At 35.3% G+C, this 21879-nt stretch overlaps 1 protein-coding gene and 2 long non-coding RNA genes across 16 annotated transcripts in view; 2 read left to right on the forward strand and 1 right to left on the reverse strand.

The window, feature by feature from the left end:
- Positions 1 to 21879, forward strand: part of LOC147839443 (uncharacterized) — an 837962-nt gene that overhangs the window by 180778 nt on the left and 635305 nt on the right. The gene's annotated exons all lie outside the window — the stretch shown is intronic.
- The window catches only part of LOC137488687 (uncharacterized), a 152167-nt gene that overhangs the window by 125784 nt on the left and 4504 nt on the right, over positions 1 to 21879 (forward strand). For 5 of the 9 annotated variants that reach the window (XR_015519074.1, XR_015519073.1, XR_015519070.1 and 2 more), the window contains exons 9-11: positions 5643 to 5753; positions 10864 to 11356; positions 13638 to 13768. This is a non-coding gene — a long non-coding RNA (uncharacterized LOC137488687). Of the gene's footprint in view, positions 1 to 5642; positions 5754 to 10863; positions 11357 to 13637; positions 13992 to 21879 lie in introns of those variants that run through there. The other 4 variants (XR_015519068.1, XR_015519067.1, XR_015519072.1 and 1 more) reach the window with 2 other exon arrangements.
- The window catches only part of rfx6 (regulatory factor X, 6), a 31579-nt gene continuing 14722 nt past the window's right edge, over positions 5023 to 21879 (reverse strand). For 4 of the 6 annotated variants that reach the window (XM_087297039.1, XM_087297041.1, XM_087297040.1 and 1 more), the window contains 8 exons: positions 21558 to 21696; positions 21367 to 21476; positions 18928 to 19045; positions 15382 to 15504; positions 13641 to 13847; positions 10852 to 11337; positions 8346 to 8555; positions 5023 to 6207 (listed from right to left, as the gene is read on the reverse strand). In XM_087297039.1, coding sequence (XP_087153165.1) covers positions 6029 to 6207; positions 8346 to 8555; positions 10852 to 11337; positions 13641 to 13847; positions 15382 to 15504; positions 18928 to 19045; positions 21367 to 21476; positions 21558 to 21696 — 1572 coding nt within the window. In that variant the 3' untranslated portion in view covers positions 5023 to 6028. 6 annotated transcript variants of the gene reach the window in all.

The raw sequence follows: 21879 nt of genomic DNA on the forward strand, positions 1-21879 counted from the left end.
ACACTAAAGCCCCGGCAATTGTTGGAGGCATTATTGACTTTGTAATTAAACTATTTTAACGTCAGGATTTTGTAATCATTACATTTCAAGCCATCTGTTCCTGTCCGAGGCCCGAAATGGATTTTCTCTTTGAGTAGATAAAGGCCAGCACAATGTGGCCACAGTTTTATCATTCATCCTCACGTCTTTGCACACACACAAATGATGAAATCGTCCTCCGAGCTGCTTGCACCAGCAACCAAACATACAAATATATTAAGATGCGATGATATGATTACTGCCGATCTGATTATGGATTTATTAGCCTCCATCTGCTCGAAGACTAACAAAAAGACTCAATTGAAAGATCCTATAAGAGTCACAATGTATGAACAACTTGTCTAGTTTTAGTCAACATCTTTATCAGCTTAACTTAGTTAACAATGCAGAAATCAACTAATCACTTCCGTCGATGATAACAACCAAATTTGATCTGTGGTTTGAAATGTGAACTGGGGTTATTACAATAGACTAAGACTAAAACAATTTTTAGTTATTGGGTTCCCAAATAAATTAAACAAAATATAAATGTTGAAATTTAGCTCTAGCAGCATAATAAAATACATTTAAGTTAGAGCACTTACTTATGAGGTGGGTTGTTAGCCCAACACTCAATCCCCAACCTGGAGGACCAGGACATACCCATATACAGTATGTACAATTTAGCTTACCCAGTTTACCATCACCACACGTCTTAGGACTGTGGAGAAAATCCACTTGAACATGGGGAGAACATTCAAAGTTGGAGCACTACAATTACAAATTGAATATAATTATATCGAAGACTGGAAAGTACAGTATAAATTTACATTTTCGTTTAAAAAAGCCAAACATTAGACCAATAAAATCAATAATAATCAGCAACATCAATACAATTTTAACCTAAATGAAAATGTCATTAAAAGCTAATTCAAAATATTTATGAAAGGTACAGTATAGTATATACAAATTAAAATACTACTGGTCAGTTTCATTTAGTTGAACGTTTAGTCATTTTGTTTTGCATTTTTGCATGTACAATTACCACAAAATTACCAAATGTAATTAAAATAAAATATGTATACTTTTATAGTTTTTATCAACATTTTCAATTAGCTTTTAATTATATATTTTTTGTTTTTATTAATGTTGCTCAATTTTGATAGATTTTGATGTTATTTTTATTTTTTATATTTTTTCATTTATATTAAAATTGCAATAAATTGCATATATATAAAAGTAAAGTAGTATATATATATAGTTTTTATTATTATTGTGAATTAGCTTTCAATTAAATATTTTTTGTTTTTAAATACGATTTTTATTGATTGTACTTGCAACAGGATATCGCACCATGTCATAAAGCGCGAATCATCTCAGACTGATAACTGCGTGATGCTGTCATGTCAATATGGACCAAAACCTCAGAGGAATATTTCCAGTACCTTGTTGAATCAATGCCATGAAGGATTAAGGCAGTTCTAAAGGCAAAAGGAGGTTCAACCTGGTACTAGTTACGTGTACCTAATAAAGGGGCCGGTGTATATATATATACACACACACACACACACACACACACACACACACACACACACAGTTGAAGTCAGAAATATCAGCTCCCCTGTTTATTTTTTCCCCCAATTTCTGTTTAATGGATTGAAGATTTTTTTTAACACATTTCTAATCATAATAGTTTTAATAACTCATTTCTAATAACTGATTTATTTTATCTTTGTCATAATGACATTAAATAATATTTTGCTAGATATTTTTCTCAAGACTTTTTTTTACAGCTTTTATACAGCAGTGACATTTAAAGGCTTAACTGGGTTAGTTAGGTTAACTAGACAGGTTAGGGTAATTTTGGTTTGTTCTGTAAACTATCAAAAAAAAATTTGACCTTAAAATCGTGTTTAAAAAATTAAAAACTCCAGAAAAAAAAAAATATTATCATTATATAATATTTGGGAAATATTTAAAAAAGAACTGTGTGTGTGTGTGTGTGTGTGTGTGTGTGTGTGTGTGTGCGCGTGTGTCTTATTATAGATTTTATTAATATTTTGAAATTGGCTTTTAATTATATTTTTCTGTTTTCGTTTAAGCACTTATTTTATTGATGTTGCTAATTTTAAATATATTTTATTTGTATTAATCTTTGTTTCATTTAAATTAAAATATATTTCATATACCTGTAAGTTGTTTATTTTAGGTGTGTACAGTTAGAAGTTTCATTTCATTAGAAAAGAATGTCCAAGTAAATGAAATGATTTATGGTATTAGGTTTAGTTATCTCTAATAACCCTGCTCCTTTGAACCCGTTCCATCTGATTTGAACATCTGCCGTCAAAGTTTGCTCTATTTATGTCCTTCAGCTGCCTTCATTTGCTTGTCTCCTTTTTAATGACTGCATTAGAAATGCCCTTTATGAATCAATGCATTTTCCAAGAAAGGACTCATCTGAAGGCTGAACATCTTTAATGCGAATCTGTTAGAAACGTTAATAAACAATGTCAGATGTTCACAGCTCAGATGTTTTTAGCTTGTTGTTTATTAAATAATGAAAATGATCAATTATACAGTATATATATATTTTATTAGTATATACAACAATTTTAAAATAAGAGCAACAATCATATTATATTACAGTATATAATATTATAAAAACCTTACATAAGAGATAATCGGGCCAAAATAATCATAACTTTAAAAATAATAATTCAGATCAAAATAAAAGGAGCCAATTAGCCTGCCTGCAATGCATTTTAATAAGTCTGATCACAAGTGGAAAATATAGCTGTAAATGGGGTCTAAAATGCTTTGATCCACTTCCAGAGGTGGTCCAAAACACATTCATTTGAATTGTTTTTATAATGTAAATGCATTTCAACTAGGCATGCATGGGCCAGTATAAGATCTGATAACCTTGGATAAAAACATCATGGTGTCACAGTAACATGGTATTGTAATTAACAACTTTCCCCCCTTTTAAACACAATAATTTTAATTTTAGGAAACATTTCAAATGTTTTGGAGTAGTTTCTGCTGTGGATGGTCCTTTACTGCTGGAGATACTGTTGCACTAAAAAAACTAATAAAATAGCCACAAAAAACACGTCAAAAAAATCCTTTAAAACCTTGACTTTTCCAAACCGCTGTAAACCTTGAAACCGGTCATCATCCCATGCCTAATTTAAACAGCCTCAAAACATGCTCATTATGGCACCTGTTTTGAGATTGTGCATCAAAATAATATGATCATAATTCACTTGCATTGGGGTATTTGGCCTAACGGTTAAGGAGTTGGACTTGTGATCGAATTGGGTCAAAAGCAGAGGACCAATTTCGAGTATGGAAAACCATACTTGACAATCAAATCAAATGTACAGTTAATTTCCACATCTTTTCATTCGCTTCTATTAGCCGGCAGCTAGCTCTCTGCAACAGGGCTGTGGCCTGGAAGTACCTACAGAAGATGGGAGACCACAAGAGAAAGCTGGGTTGTTGCCGGAAGTGATCTTAGTGAGACCAGCAGGGGGTGCACAACCTGTGGTCTGTTTGGGTCCTAATGCCTCATTATATTGATGGGGGCTCTATACTGTTCAGTGAGCGCCTTCTTTTGGCTGAGATGTTAAACTGAGGTCCTGACTCTCTGTGGTCGTTAAAAATTCCTGGATGTCCATTGAAAAAATTGTAAGGCTTTAAGACCAAAATTCAAGCCAAATTTGCCTACTGGCCTCTGTCCATTATGACCTCCTAACCATCCCCATATCATAATTGGCTTCATCAATCTCATGTCTCCTTTTCAGCAATCAGCTTGTGTGCGGTCTGGCCCAATATAGCTGCTATGAAGGTGGGTGCTACACACTGGTGGTGAATTAGGAGATTCCCCCCAATGTGTAAAGCGCTTTGAGTGTACAGAAATGTGCTATATAAATGTGAGGAATTATTATTATTATTATTATCAAATCTAATAAGCCACATATCATGGGTTCAGTCATTTAACAGCACTTAAGTTTGTTAAAAAAATGTGTATGAAAAGTTATAAAATTTTATGTAGAGTGTGACTAAATAAGAGGGAAGGGTCTTGACAAAATCCAGACACAAGAGATTTAATGCATTTTAAAGGGGTCACACTCACAAACTATCTTTTTTGTTTATTTTGTACTGTTCTATTGTTCACTTACAATATTATTAAAATTTGTACATTAAAACCATTATAATTTGGAAGCAGTAGTCTATTTTATGTGCTGTTTTAATCCATCTCATTGAAACGTGCTGTTTTTCAATAGGTGTAGCTGATTTTAGGCAAGGCAAGGCAAGTTTATTTATATAGCACATTTCATACACAATGGCAATTCAAAGTGCTTTACATAAACAAGAATAAAAGAAACAAGTAAAATAAAAATAAAAACAAATAATAAAAATGCGTAAAAACAAAACAAAACATAAAAACAGGTAAAATGTGATATAAAAGAATGAAGAAGAAGAGAAAAACATGAAAGTGCAATCTGTCGGACGCAGCACAGTGCTCATTCAGTAAAGGCACAGCTAAACAGATGTGTTTTCAGTCTTGATTTGAATGTGCCTAATGTTGGAGCACATCTGATCATTTCTGGAAGCTGAATCCAGCAGTGGGGGGCATAGTGGCTAAAAGCCGATTCACCCTGCTTTGACTGAACTCTTGGAACTTCTAGTTTATATGATCCTAATGATCTGAGTGATCTGTTAGGTTTGTATTCAGTGAGCATATCTGTGATGTATTTAGGTCCTTGGCCATTTAGTGATTTATAGACCAGTAATAATACTTTAAAATCTATTCTGAATGTAACTGGCAGCCAGTGTAAAGACCTGAGTACAGGTGTGATGTGCTCTGATTTTCTGGTTCTGGTTAGAATTCTGGCTGCAGCATTCTGGATGAGCTGCAACTGTTTGACTGTCTTTTTAGGAAGACCAGTGAGGAGGCCGTTACAGTAATCCACCCTGCTGCTGATAAAAGCATGAACAAGTTTTTCTAAATCTTCACTTAGAAGTAAATGCTAAAGTTTAATTGAACATTTTCATAAGTTTGAAAAAATCAATTTGTGTCCACCAACGTAAACTACTGCATGTACTGTAAGTTTGACAGTCTACATCCCAGATTTGAGCTAAAAAAAGGCTATACTGCGTGACAGGACCCAGCAGTGTTCAGTGCGCAGGTTTCTATTTCCCTTCAGCTCTAGTCACTGCGTGGTCTAAAGCAGGTTTTGTACTGGATGTGGAATATGCTGCACTATGAAACCCGTTCATTTCAATGGCTTGTGCAAAGGTGGTTTGATGTTGCACCGACCACAGCACAAGATTGCCAGAATGGACCATTATATGCTGCCATTGAAGTTCGAAATAACTCTATTTCCCGCTCGTCTACACATACACTTATACAGGAATGAACCGCACATGCTCACCGGAAAACCACAGTATGCTCAAATAATTCATTTCTATGTAGTATACTTGTTCTTTCTGCTTGTAATAGCGCTACTGTGCTATGTCAAAAGTGTACTTGGAGCTTCATGGGATTAAAATTGAACCACTAAAGCCACACTGAATGTTTTGACAATGTTTTTGCTTCCTTTTCTGGACTTTGGAAGGGGACTGTTGCTGTCTATGGAGGATGAGAGAGCTCCAGGATTTCATCTAAAATATCTTCATTTGTGTTCTGAAGATAAACTAAGGTTTTAGAGGATTGAAAGGACATAAGGGTGAGTAGTTAATAACAGAATTATCATTTTTTGGGTGAACTAATTCTTTAAAGGGTATTTTTATTGTATATTTACCTCATATATCTCAAGAGATCAAGGAAAATCTGAGTTCATGACAGCATTAATGCTTACAATTGTGATGCATCTCAGCTTACCACTTGTGATCAAACCACAAACCACTAAAAATGCTTGTTAACACCAGGTGTAAACAGGGCCTAAAGCATGCCTGACCTTCAGTGAGTAGAGCAGATGTTGAATTACAGATAAGGTGTTGGTCAGGGTGGTCCACTGGTTGACCCCATGAACACAGTGTTGATGGGGGGAAGCGACGACATCATTTCTCTGATCTCTGTGGCTCCCTGGAGAGGCAGCAGTGTGTTTTGGGAGTGATAAGGGGCAGGGGCTCCGTACATGCAGGGCGCTGAGACCGAGCAGGAGTGAGCAATGCTGGATCCTGAAAAGGAGGAAGAAACCGAGTTAGACTGTAATGGCAGGTATTTTAGAATGAAAGTATTAGCCCTCCTGTATGTTTTTTCCCCAATTTCTGTTTAAAGGAGAGATTTTTTAACACATTTCTAATCATAATAGATTTAATAACTCATTTCTAATAACTCATTTCTTTTATCTTTGAAACGATGACAGTAAATAATGTTACAAGATATTTTTTAAGATACTAGTATTCAGCTTAAGTGCAATTTAAAGGCTTAACTAGGTTAACTAGGCAAGTAATTACGCAAGTTATTGTATAATGATGGTTTGTTCTTTAGACAAACAAGAAAGAAAGAAAATATAGCTTAAGGGGGCTACTAATTTTGACCCTAAAATGGTTTTAAAATAATTAAAACTGCTTTCATTCTAGTCGAAATAAAATGAATAAGACTTTCTTCAGAAGAAAAAATATTATCGGAAATACTGTGAACGTTTCCTTGCTCCATGAAATATCACATATATCACATTTCAGAAATATTTAAAAAAGAATACATATTTCACATGAGGGCATATAATTTTGACTTATACAAATACAATGGTATATGGTAGACCGGGCCTATAGTTGTCATATTCTGTTATAACTACTGTAGTTTCTTGGCTAAAAAAAGCTATTGATCTTTGCCACTACTGCTTTAAATATGATAAAATATATAGTTCATTTTACACACAATGAAAAGGGCAAGTTGTTACACTGGGGAACATTCAAATCTGTGTATTATAGAAGCTAAAATCTGATCATGGTTTTCCCAAAAATATTAATGAACTCATTTACATTAATAATTGGACATTTTTGAGTAAACCAGCATAATTAGAATGATGAATTCTGAATGAATTAACATAAACACAAAGGTTCTTTATTGACCTATTTGATTCCATAAAGAACTTTGAACCCACAAACGTCTCTTTGAAAAAATGTTCTTTAGATTTTTTTTAGAAATATTTTTCACAGTAAGCCTTTTTGGATCTGTTCAATAAAATTGTCTAAATATTTTGTGACCACTGAAAATGAAGTGATAAATGCCTTTTTTTAATTTCACAAATATGCCTGACAATATGCTTAAATATGCCTGACAAGATGTTTTGGGTATATAAATTATTGTGACACTGAATGACATTTTATGGTGTGCCTTTTATAAATGGTAAATATGAGTTGTTAGTGTTGTTGCAAAAAAATAATTTTACTTTCAGTTATTGTCTTGTTTCTAGTCCAAATATCTAAAAACTCTTAAATCAAGAAGCATTTTCTAGACAAGTAAAATAAATGTTGTTTTAGGAATATATACCTGGAGGGTAAATAAACTTAAAGATTATTTTACTTACACCAAAGGCAGAAAATGTATCTTGTTTTAAGAAAAAGCTCACTTAATTTTGACTTATTATTTCTGAAAACAAAACAATATTTTTATTTGTCTAGTAAATGCTTTTGATTGAATATTTTTTTAATATTTGGACAAGAAACAAGACAAAAACTTCAAGAAAAGCAGTATTTTGTTTCAACAAAATGCGCCAACATGCCTTGGCCTGATTACAATAAACACCTTATAATGATTGTTTCATTAACTGAATATTTATCAGGGGTCGCCGCCAACTATTTCAGCATTTGTTTTAACACCCATACACTCTCATATTCACACACACACACACACATACACTATGGCCAATTTTTTTTACGCAATTCACCCATATCGCGTCTCTGGACTGTGGGGGAAGCCGGAGCACCCGGAGGACACCCACACCAACATGGGGAGAACATGCAATCTCCACACAGAAATGCCAACTGACCCAGCCAGGACTTGAACCAGTGACCTTCTTGCTGTGAGGCGACAGTGCTAACCACTGAGCTACCGTGCCCCCTACCTTATAATAATAATAATAAAAATAATAATACGTTTTTATTTGTATTGCCCCCTTTCCTACATCACATGCAACTCGGCGTGCTTCACAAGCATAAACAAATATTAAAAACAACATTAATGTCAGGGAAATTATAGAAACAGATAAACAAATTCAGAAAAAAGTTTAAATTGGAACCAATTCTCGTTATCCCATAATTGACTGCGTAACTACATGCAGGCTCCCCTAGAAGGATTGTTTTGCCCTGACCTGCTGTGTGTGTGCCCATTGCGGACAGTTCGGTGTAGTAAGGTCTTGTCTTTCTGCTGGTGTCGTCCAGGATGTTTAGAGGGTCGTGTGCTTCAGCGTAGGCCGAAACTGAGCGAATGCTGCTCACGCTGCTGATAACCGACACATGCTGATCGATAAATGTGCCCATCCTCGGAGCATCCACATAACCACTGCTGCTGCCGTAATATCCTGGACAGAAGAAAGATGAATGTTAAAGTTTCAATAGGAGCATCTGCAAACTAGTTTGAACCTTCTGTGCAGCATATTGATTTAATTAAAAGAGATAATAAATGTGGTACTTTTTCTTTGCAAAGACCAGTACATCTGTTCTAACTGTTTTGCTAAAGTCTGAATGTGTTTGCGAAAATTCTGCTTAAGTTCAAACTGAGTTGTCAGGAAAGATGGTTTGCCAGCAAGCATTTTGTGTGTGTTTAAAGGAACACTAAATTTTTAAAAATAAATTAGGCTCATTTTGCAAGTCCCCTGGGTAAAAAGTTGAGTTTAATAAACTTTTTGGGAATCTATTTAGCCGATCTTAGCTTAGCATAGATTATTGAATCGGATTAGACCATTTGCATTTTACTGTAAAAATAATTTTGCCGTCAGAGTCTTTAATCAAATATCATGACTTTCTCTCTCCCTCGAAACAACTTTCCTTCACTTTAAATCACGTTGTGCTGTCGGGACTCTGGAGAGGATATCAGTGGTTGTCTTGTTCTGCTCTGAATTTGACCATTTGTTAATCTTCCTCTATTTTGTTAGCAACTTCTAAAATTATGCACCAACCTCCTTTCAGGACCGTTTCAATCGGATGTGCATCACAGTAGAGGAAAATCTTAACTTCCAACTTTAATGCAAATATATAATCAGCCAATCACAGGACAGCAGCGGTGTATTTATGCTTTATGCTAAGTTCAAACTGAGTTGTCAGGAAAGATGATTTGCCAGTAAGCATTTTTGTGTGTGTGTTTAAAGGAACACTCTTCATTTATTTTACAAATTAGGCTCGCTTTGCCCCCTGGTTAAAAAGTAGAGTTTTTTTTAATTAGTTCAGACGATCTTCAGTCAAAAGCTAAGCCCTTTTAACTTAGCTTAGCATAGATCATTGAATCGGATTACTGTAGATCATTAGCATTTCTCCGTAAAAATAATTTTGCCCTCATAGTCTTTAATCAAATATCATTACTTTTCTTCACTTTTATTCACATGTAATGCCTTTCGGGAGAGGATATCAGTGGTTGTCCTTTTTCTGCTCTGAATTTGACCATTTGTTAATCTTTTTTTAGCAACGTCTACCTTTCAACAAATCAATCAGTTTCCAAAGGACAAACTTATGCACCGCCTTCTTTTTTTCCTAATTTCAGGACGGTTTTAATCGGGTGTACGTCACAGTAGAGAAAAAGGACAATTTTATCTTCCACTTCATGACAGCTTTAATGTAAATATCTAATCAGCCAACTAGAGATAATCTGCTAAAGTTCAAACTGAGTTGTCAGGAAAGATGATTTGGAAGCAAGCATTTTTTGTGTGTTTAAAGCAACACTCTACATTCTGTTAGAGCCATTAGGCTCATTTTGCAATCTTCCTCAGTTTTGTTAGCAGCACCCATCTTCCAACAATCCAATTGGACACAAAGGACAAAATGCACCGCCCTCCCTTTTTTTCTAATTTCAGGATGGTTTCAATCGGATGTACATCGCAGCAAAAGAAAGACAATCTTGATTTCCTACTTTAATGTAAATATCTTATCAGCCAATCCCAGGACAGCAGTAGTGTATTTAGGCTTGTTGAGATGATCTACTTAAGTTCAAACTGAGTTGTCAGGAAAGATGATTTGACAGCAAGCATTTTTGTTTAAAGGTATACTTTTTTTTTTTTTTTTACAAATCAGGCTCATTTTTGCAAGTCCCCTGGTTAAAAAGTTGAGTTTTATTTATTTGTTTATCCACTCAGCTGATCTCCAGTCAAAAGCAGTTTTAGCTTAGCTTACCATACACCATTGAATTGTATTAGACATAAATCGTATTTGTTGATTCCAATCGGATGTACATCACAGTAAAAAGGACAATCTTAACTTCCGACTTATATATATATATAATTTTTATATATAGTTAATTTAATTTAAAATACTGTAGTTACTTTCCTAATTTGTTGTGATAACTGACAATGTTATTGGAAAAATGGCAACAATGTTATGAGGTTTTGAATAAACAGATGCATAGTGTAGGTACTTTGTGATTATGCTTGGTCTTTCTTTGGTGCTGTTAAAAACATCATCAAACCTGCAGCTCTTTTATGATATGCTAGTAAATCCCATTTTAAACCGAAAATCACAATTTTGATCAGATAAATCGCAATTAGATTTTTTTCTCCAAAGCATCACAGCCCTACTATTATGTTTAAAAATCCATTAAATACCATCTGCAGAATTTGCAGTTTACAATAAAAAATATGCATTCAAAAAAATAATTTCAGATTTTCTCACCACTGTGTCCAGAGCTGCAAACCGGACCCGAACATCCATCAGCAGCTCCAGTCGTTCCTCCAAAGCCAAACCCTGAGGACTCCAGCATCTGAACGGCTTCAGTCTCCATCCCAGCATCACCTGCAGCTGTGTATCCACCTGACGAGCCCCTGGTTCCGTATGGAGATGCCGTGCAGCTGTTACTGAAGCAGTCTTTGCTCAGGTGATGTCCAGAGAAAGCGTAGCGTCCGCTTTCTGTGTGTGTCTGCGTTCTGAACATCGGCTGGTAGTACGAGGCGTTTGGGTAGGAGCCAGATGGAGGATTGTGGAGGCTCTGGTAGAGGGGCTCGGGGAAGGTCTGGCAGGGCAGCTGCCCCTGAATAGGGCAGCTGGTTTGTGGACGCATCGCCATCGGACCCTGGTTGATCACACTACTGCGGTTCATCATGGCAGGAGAGATCGGAGGGGTCATCAGAGGAGCACTGTTCTGGGAAAAATCCATCTGACCTGCAAATATATAGTTGAGGTCAGAATTTTTTATTTTTTCAAATATTTCCCAAATGATTTTAAACAGAGCAAGCAATATTTCACAGTATTTCCTATCATATTTTTTTCTTCTGGAGAAAGTCTTGTTTGTTTTATTTGGGCTAGAATAAAAGCCGTTTTTAATTATTTTAAAACCATTTTAAGGTCAATGGTATAAGCCCCCTTAAGAACTTTTTTTTTTGTTTGTTTACAGAAAAAAACACTGTTATACAAGGACTTGCCTAATTACTCTAACTCGCCTAGTTAACCTAATTAACCTAGTTAAGCCTTTAAATGTGACTTTAAGCTGAATAATAGTATCTTAAAAAATATCCAGTCAAATATTATGTACTGTCGTCATGGCAAAGGTAAAATAAATGAGTTATTAAATTAGTTATTACAACTATTATGTTTAGAAATGTGTTGGAAAAAATTTTTATTTTCGTTGAACAGAAATTGGGGGAAAAAAATTAATGAGGGCTAATTATTCTCACTTTAATTGTACAGTATGTTATATAATAACTTAAAAATAGAGGATAGATTTAAATGATATACTACATTATTGATGTTGATGATGATAATAATGCTCATATTTGTGTAAATATTAAGTAGCCATTAAGAGTTTCTATCATGTCTCATTCTCAAAAAGGTTGCATATATATAATTGTATTAACGAATTAATTTTGTTTTTGCCATGATGACAGCACATTTTTACTAGTTATTTTACAAGATATTAGTATTCAGCTAAACGTGTGATTTAATTTAATAAATTTACTTGATTTGGTTGGGGTCCGAATTTGGCATCAGCATCATTAAAGCGTGGATCCATCCTGCCTTGTATCAACAGTTCAGGCTGGTAGTGGTGGTGTAATAGTGTGGGGGATATTTTCTTTGCACACTTTGCACCCATTAGTACCAATTGTACATTGTGTCAACGTCACAGCCAACCTGTGTATTATTGCTGACCATGTCCATCCCTTCATGTCCACAGTGTACCCATCTTCTGAAAACTACTTCCATCTCAGACTGGTTTCTTGAACATTACAATGAGTTCACTGTACTCAAATGGCCTCCACGGTAACCAGTTTTCAATCCAATAAAGCACATTGGGATGTGGTGGAGATTTGCATCATGGATGTGCAGCCGACAAATCTGCAGCAACTGCGTAATGCTGTCATGTCAATATGGGCCAAAATCTCTGAGGAATATTTCCAGTACCTTGTTGAATCTCCGCCACAAAGGATTAAGGCAGTTCTGAAGGCAAAAGGGGGTCCAACCTGGTACTAGTAGGGAGTACCTAATAAAGTGGCCGGGGAGTATTTTTGAATTTCCTTTTTATTCCAGTCAAGGTAAAAGAAACAAAACTTTCTCCAGAGGAAAAATTCTAAGTATAATATATTTGTCTTCTAATATAGACATTTTAAATATTTAATTTATTATAAAATCGTGTTCTTTTGTACCTTTTATAGAAATAAAAAAAATTCATAGAAATAATTCCAGCATTTTAAGCAGCAAATCAGCATATTAGAATGTTTTCAGAAAGATCATGCAGCACTGAAGACTTCAACAATGTGTCAACTTTAAATAAAGTACATATAAATAAAATACTCTATATTAGAAATAGAATAGAGAACAGTTATTTTAAATTGTAAAAATATTTTACAGTATTGTATTTCAATTAAATTAATTTAAATGAATGTAGCATTTGTGGGGACAAGAGATGTCTTTCAAAAACACTAAACATGTCAAGGCATTCATTCATTTTCCTTCGGCTTAATCCCTTATTTATCAGAGGTTGCCACAGCGGAATGAACTGCCAACTATTGGAGCATATGTTTTATGCAGTGGATGCCCTTCCATTAATGGCCAATTTAGTTCATCCAATTCACCAAAACCATGTCTTTGGTGAAACCGGAGCACCTGGAGGAAACCCACACCAGCACGGGGAGAACAGGCAAACTCCACACAAAAATGCCAACTGACCCAGTCGGGACTCGAACCAGTGACCTTCTTGCCATGAGGCAACAGTGCTAACACCTAAGCCACCGTGCCACCACAATGTAATTATATTTCAAATAAAATTCAACTTTTCCCACAGATGAGTTGCTGATGGAAGGGCATCTGCTGCGTAAAAACTTACTGGATAAGTTGGCGGTTCATTCTGCTGTGGCAACCCTGGATTAATAAAGGGACTCAGCCGACAAGAAAATGAATGCAGAATACAATTCAACTGTATATTAAATATGCAATGTCTGTGATTGATGTGATCTCTTATGTTTCAGTACCAGCTATAGTAAAGTTGTCCGGATCTGCGCTATGGTAGACGACAGTGCCGGCCCCGAGCCCCTGCTGTGCTGCTGCCAGTGTCAGATAATCATCTTCTGGAGGAATTTCATCTTTCACAGCCGAATCACTGGACGACACACCAGGTTTATTCCGATTGGCCAAGAAACAGGAACTCGGGGAGGCGGTGAATGTGGCCTTACTAGCATCTTTTACAATGGAAACATCACAGTTAATTGGGTTTGTAAGCAATTTATACTTTTATACAGCAAGGATGCATTGAATGAATCAACAAGTGACATTAAAGAGATTTATAGTGTTACAAAAGATGTCTATTTCAAATAAATGCGGTTAAAAATTTCCGTTTATCAAAAAGTGCTTAAAAATGTTATATGATTTCTACTTAAATATTAGGCAGCACAACTGTGAGGTGATATACTGTAGTAATAATATATTTAGCCTTGCTAAACATAACAGGATTTCAAAACTGACAAAAAATTAGAGCTGTTCAAGGGTTAATCATCACTAGTCAAAGACAAAATGGGTTTATATTTACTTAATATATGTGTGTACTGTATATATCAATTATGTATATATAAACACACATATACATATATATATTTTTTTAAATTTACATAATATATTTTATATAATGTTATTTTATATATAAATACAATTTATTATTATTATTAATATAATAATAATTTTCTATACACACTGTTCTGTGTTTTGTGGTTCATGTTTTATTTCCCCCCAATAATTTATGCTTTTGGATTGCATTATAGGACCTTAATCTTTTTTCCAACTACTTTTGACTTTGAAAACTTCCAAAAAGTGGCTTTTATTAACATTTTAAACATATATTATTTTATAATATTATTTTATAGACTTATTTCTGTACATGTATCATTTAAAACAAAAAATAAAATAAAATAGTTGAATTTTCAACATCAAAAGTTGACAAAGCAGAGATCAAGGTCCCATATTGCAATACAGAAAATGTTTGTGAATGACAGAATACGGAAACTGTTAATATGTACAAATACATGCATTTATACACATAAAATTGAAGTCAGAATTATTAGCCCCCCTGTTTATTTTTTCCCCAATTTCTGTTTAATACAGAGATTTTTTTTCAACACATTTCTAAACAGGATAGTTTTAATAACTCATTTCTAATAACTGAATTATCTTATCTTTGCCATGATGACAGTAAATAATATTTGACTAGATATTTTTCAAGACACTTCTATACAGCTTAAAGTGACATTTAAAGGCTTAACCAGGTTAATTAGGGTAATAAAGCAGGATAGGGTAATTAGGCAAGTTATTGTATAACGATGGATTGTTCTGTAGATCATCAATAAATACATAGCTTAAAGGGGCTAATAATTTTGACCTTAAAATGTTTTTAAAAAAATTAAAAACTGCTTTTATTCTAGCTGAAATAGAACAAATAAGACTTTCCCCAGAAGAAAAAATATTATCAGACATGCTGTGAAAATTTCCTTGATCTGTTAAACATCATTTGGGAAATATTTAAAAAAGAAAACAATTGAAGGGGGGCTAATAATTCTGACTTCAACTGTACATGGATGTATTCACTGTAATAAATATACACAGTTCGAACAAAAATGTAAATGCAAACTTCTATGTTGTATGCGATTAGGTAATTTAATCATTTAAGAGCACTACTTTTAATACTTTTTATAAAACTTAAAAAAAATAAAGATAATTGAATACCTGCACTCCTCATATATTTTTCCAGTAGATTCTGAAGGTCTTGCTCTTTGTCATTGTTGAATTGGGTTTCAATGGCCAGTAGGATATACTCATCCAAAAGCATCCGAATGAGGTGAAATGAGCCTGTGAGTAACATTAAACTAGATTAAATAGTGTTATATGTATTGCAAAAATCACTTCTTGAATCTTAAAGAGACAGTTCACCCAAAACTGAACAGTTTCTCATTATTTACTCACCCTTCACCAACTTTTTGAGTTTCTTTCTTCTGTTGAAGACAAGGGAAAGATATTTTGAAGAAATCTGGAATCCTGTAACCATTGATTTACATGATATTAGTTTTCCTACAATGGGAGTCAATGGTTACAGTTTTTTCAGCTTTTTTCAAAGTATCTTCTTTATTCTTTGACAGAATAAAGAAACTCATAAAGATTTGGAACCTGTTTACTGTAGGGTGACTAAATAGTGAGTAAATTGTTAAGTTTTGTCAACTATCCCTTTAAGTGAAAAACACTTAGAAATTAAAATCATGAATCACAAACTAACTATTTTGTACAGTGTACCAGGCCATTAATATATACAATCACTACATTGGTTACGTTGATTTAGTTTCTATTTGCCTGAGACTCAATCTTCAATAAACTGCACTTCATGAGCCATTAAAAGATGCTAGCATTAGCCTGTTAGCATTGAAAGCCTACATCTAACCATGCATATCACAATCCACAGCCACTCCTCCTGAACTCCCACTAGAAAACATCACTGCAATATATCACATAGCATTCAGCGGAGAGAAAACTTTATAGTACAGTTAGTTATTGTAAAACCAAACTTTTAAATGAAGGTCAGATATTTGCTTACCATTTCTCTGTCTGAACCATCCCGGCAGGCACATAACATCATACTACGTTAATATCAGATTAGATTTAGGTTGTGACATCAGGTGACCATAAGACAAATGTCTAGTTAGCGCCTAATTTTGATATAATAATGACCTCAAATTACGTTGATATTTGGTTGATTTTATGTAGCCAACATAATAAACCAACATCATATAGATGTCAAATACATATTCATCAGGTACCAAAATCCTGACGTATTCATCAGGTACCAAAATCCTGACGTATTCGTCAGGTACCAAAATCCTGACGCAGTTGCTGCAGATTTGTCGGCTGCACATCCATGATGCAAATCTCCACCACATCCCAAAGTGCTTTATTGGATTGAGAACTGGTTACCGTTAAGGCCATTTGAGTACAGTGAACTCTATGTAATGTTCAAGAAGCCAGTCTGAGATGATTCATGACATAGCATGTTATCCTGCTGGAAGTAGACAATGTTAAGCTGTATCATCATAGGACGTTGATATTTAATTGATTTTAGGTTGGACGTTGGACATTGATGTCGGCCTTAAATTAAGTTCTGAATTTAACCCGATTTTCAATTCCAAAAAAAATGCAACTTCCCCACAAAGTTGGTGTACAAAGTCAATTTGACGTCATGTTGATGTCCTGTGCCTGCTGGCATGACTGTGAATGTGCCAATGATGTAGTCCTTTCTGTGCTGTGTTATTTGCGGAAACAATAAAAGAATATCTCCACGATGGTGTTATGAAGACTTTCAGAAAAAGGAAGCAAATCGTGCAAGATTGATAACCGCAGCCAGAGGAGAGAATAACATCAAAATTTACTCTCAGCCCCATAGATGCTTCATTAGAAACACCTCGCACAAGTGGTAATTTGTTTTTTCGTAATTTGATCTAAAGATGATATAATGCATTCATAAATGCATAGAAATGTTTATAAGTTTAAAAAAATATAAATATTAAAAATATTCAAGGATTTAAGATCATGATGACTGTTAAACTCGTCATAACAGGCTTGTGAAAAGGGTCCATTAGCCTATCGTAATGTTCTGACCGAATGTTTTTACTGGACAAAATTTTCTTTTTCCTACACCAATGGTCTCAAACTCAATTCCTGGAGGGCCGCAGGTCTGCATAGTTCAGCTCCAACCACTTCCAACTCACACCTGCTTAACAGTCTCTAGTAGTCTTGAACACCTTGATTAGTTGGATCAGCTGTGTTTGATTAGGGTTGGAGTAAAACTGTGCAGAGCTGCGGCCCTCCAGGAATTCAGTTTGAGACCCATGATCTACACCTTCCACAGAACCCATAATAAAATACATATATAAATACAAGATTGCTATCAGGATGTTTAGAGACTTTTAACCAACATAACAAAATGGTTTTGAAGAGTTTGCACCTTAAAAGGGGACCTATTATGAAAACAGTCACTGTTATAAGGCGTTTCAACACAGTTGTGTGGCAACAGTCTGTGTATTTAACTAGCTTCTGATAGTAAAAATGTATTAATTCAATTTTTTATAATCACAATTGATAAAAACAGTCTGCAGAAACACTTTGATTGACATTCTCCCTTTATACGTGTCATTAGAGGGGAAAAGCCCCGCCCATTAGTGACAATCTCTCCCTCAATAGCATAGACAGCCCTGAGTGAGAAGCAGCCGCCTGCCATTAGAGTTTTAAAACTGCCACTAATGTGACAAAAAAGCAAGTGGTGCTCGCTGCAGAGCCATTTGAGGAGAGCTGAGCTCCAGCGAGGGGAAGCTTAAGCTTGAGCTCCACCTTTTTTGCACTTCTTCTACGAGTGATGTCACTGGGGGTAGGGTTAGGGGTGGGGTTGGTGTACGCATTAAAACAGCTTACAGGAGGAGGAGCGACAGCTCATGCTACCCCTCGCTGGAGCTCAGCTCTCCTCAAATGGCTCTGCAGCGAGCACCCTCTCCAAAAAAGATCTCCACCCTCTTTTGAAAAGAGCACAATCTCATTTGAATTTAAAGTGACAGTCACAAATCAGCGCAATTAGGATCAAAGCCTCAAAGGGGCAGTTTCAAAGAGTTATAAAATATTATTTGTGTAGTACTTTGAGCTGAAACTGCACATACACATATTAGGGACATCAGAGACTTATTTTACATTTTGTAAAAAGGGGCATAATAGCGCTGCTTTAATTGAGACAAATCGTGACCTTGGAATTATAAGGTTCTATCCATGTTTTGAATGATTCTAAGATATTGAGCTTTAAAGTTTTGGCATTCCAAATAGCAAACAGTATGTGTGTAACATTTGTTTAAATAAAACGTCTTAAAATGTAAAACACAATGCCATCTAAATGTCAGATAGAACCATACAATTCTAAGGTGACGAAATGTGCAATACACAACAGTGTAACGCCCCTGACTTGATTTTCCCACAGGTTTCCTCAAGCTAGTGCTGAGGTCAAACACTGATGTTTGATTTTGTAAACACCTGTGGGGTCATCAAATATTAGGAGCACAGAGAAAGGTCTCTCCCTAATCAGGGCACACACACACGGCACACCAGATAAAGGTTTATTTGCATTGGCTTTTATGGCTCGTTCTCCACATAGGATCCACAACTAGAGAGGCAGAATAAATCTAATTGTAACTATAGAGAATTCAAAATGAGAAGTGAGCAAATCAGTTTATATGAATGAAGGTTTACCAAAGCTGGTCGCGTTGTTTAGAGTGAGGTTGTGCATCACTCGAGCGCCAAAAAAACTCCACTTCAGAAGGAAATCTTGAGCTCGCTTCTTTACAGATCGACCATTTTGCTTGCTGGGCTAAAAATACAGATAATTTGCAATTTATTATTCATATTTAAAGAGATAGTTCACCCAAAATTCTAAATTTGATTTGCTTGTTTTCAAACCTTTATGTGTTTCATGTGTTGAAAGATCACTTTACATTTTAAAACAATATATAGGCTTATTTTACAGCTCCCTAAGAGGTAAACAGATGAGTTTTACAATTATATTAATTCACAGTAACAATCTTTAGGTCTGACAGGGGGACTTTGAGCTTAGCTTAGCTTAGCATAGATCATTGAATCAGATTAGACTATTGGCATCTTGTTTAAAAATGTATCAAAAAGTGTCCATAAATTTGTGTCCATATCTAAAAATATTTTTATATGCTCATTTTACTACTCTCCTAGAGGTAAACAGTTGAGTTTTACCATTTTTGAATACATTCAGCCAATCTTCATGGGCCTCATGTATCAACGCTGCGTACGCACAAAAACTTTGCGTACGCCAGGTTTCACGCTCAGAATCGCTCACGTTTGGATTTACTAACGATGAACTGAACGTGAGAATGTGCGCAGCTCCACGCCAGCTTTATGGCTGGCGTACGCACATTTTTTGTACGTGTCTGTTTTATTTCCATTGGCGACTCCTAGAGGCAGTTGTGTTAAATTGCTCTCTACAAAGTGTCTGAGCCTTGCAATGGCAGCTGTATGAGATCTAGCAGGTATATAAGGTTTCCATACCATACAGTTGATCAGCCAAACATTAAAGCGCAATTTGCAGCGGTCGCCTGTTTTCCCAATGTAATCTGAGCGATCTACTGCACGCACATTGTTATAAAGACACTATCTGAAGATGAATTTGCATGCGTGAATCAGAAACATTTCCATTCAATAAATATGCAAATAAAATATGATGCACAGACTTATTAATGATTCCTACTTGTCTTTCTCGTGATAAATAGTTGGCAAAATCTGATATGTAGCGGGGGAAAAAAGAAGAATGAGTTCATCACACGCTGGATTCGAACCGAGTTCATGCTGGAACGTGTCAAAACACGTTGACAAGCGTTTTACGAGCTGCACCACTGAGACTGTTAAGGGTTCTGCAACATTTTAAACCTATAAATCACACTATTTCTTTTTTAAATCCACTCAGTGCGATGTTCAGACCCAACTGTGTTAACCGCATCAGCTAAACTCTCCCACTCTATTTTTTTTATTTTGTTGTTAATTCCGGAGAACAAACTTGAAAATAGCACTGTTTTTCTCCGGTCTACCTCCGAAAGGAGCACCTACAATTCACATTCTGTTCAAAGTTTCTCTTCTTGCTTGCTTTTGCCATTGCTTTTTCGTTGGGTTTTGCCAAAGTAGAGTCATTAGCATATTCATACGGGGGAGGAGGCAGGGAGGGGTTTTGTGCTCGTGCATGTTGCGCTCAGTTTCACGTTCATTCGATGTTCAAAAGAATATGCGTGAGATTCGGCGTACACAGTGTTTCATACATCTGAATTTTTTTCTGCGTACGCACATTTACAGCTTTGTGTGTACGCAATGTTGTAGTATGGTTTCCACGCAAGTCTTCGTACATGAGGCCCCAGGTCTGACAGGGGCACTTTTAGCTTAGCTTAGCATAGATCATTGATAGATCAGATTAGATCATTAGCATTTCAAAAAGGAGTTTTGATTATTTTTCTTTTTAAAGCTTGACTCTTCTGTAGTTGAATCCTGTACTAAGACTGATGGATTAATTAAAAGTTGCTATTTTCTAGGTCTATATGGATATGAACTATACTCATTCTGGCGTAATAATCAAAGAACTTTGTTGCTATACCGTGACTGCAGCAGGCGCAATGATATTCGATTCTAGCTGGTGGTGCAAGTGTAGGTCTTAGTACATGATGTATCTACAGAAGAGTCAAGCTTTTAAAAGGATAATTATTAAAATTCTGATCATTTGAGTGAAATGCTAATAGTCTAATCTGATTCGATGATGTATGCTAAGCTACGCTAAAAGTGCTCCTGTCAGATATAGAGATATACAGCTTAATGAATTCAAAAATGTTAAAACTAAACTGTGTAAACTCTCTGGGACTTGTTTTGGCCTGTGTTCCTTTTAACACAAAAGAAGATATTTTGAAGAAAGTTGGAAATCTGTAACCAAGTATTTGTTTTTCCTACTATGGACATCAATGTTAACAGGTGTTCAGCATTCTTCAAAATATCTTCAACAAAATAAAGAAACTCATAGGGTTTGAAAGCAACTGAGGGTGAGTAAAATGTGAGTCAATTTTCATATAAGGGTGAACTATCCATTTAACATTAGCCCGACTAATAAGAGTTTGTGACAGAACAAACCTTGATGACTTTCTGCTCCACCACTGAGTCCAGCCACTCAATGAAAGACTCTACTGTAGCATTTTTCCTTAGGAGGTCTTTCAACTCTTGAAACACTGAAATTGAGTCATCTAAGAGAAAATATCAAAAACTTATGAGCTTAATAATCACATGAGTGCACAATTTTCACTACTGAATTGCCAGTTACTTACATTCAGAGTAGAAGTCAGAATCTTGGTCATTAGTAACTGAAAGAAGAGCTTGAGACCCGATGCTGTTCAGATCCACTTTATCGATATCATTCACCATAGATGTCACTACAATCTGGTCAAAAAGGGCAGGTCTTGCGATCTGAAATGATATATTAAATCCATTACAAGGTTCGTGCCCAAATTAAATTTAATTAATACAATTGATTTTATAGTATACAGTATACAGCTGAAGTTGTTCGCCCCCCTTTGAATTTTTGTTTCTTTTTTAAATATGTCCCAAATTATGTTTAACAGATTCGGAAATGTTTACAGTTTTTCCTAT

The sequence above is a fragment of the Danio rerio genome, chromosome 20 (assembly GCF_052040795.2).
Source record: "Danio rerio strain M-AB ecotype USA chromosome 20, GRCz13ab, whole genome shotgun sequence".
NCBI classification, from domain to species: domain Eukaryota; kingdom Metazoa; phylum Chordata; class Actinopteri; order Cypriniformes; family Danionidae; genus Danio; species Danio rerio.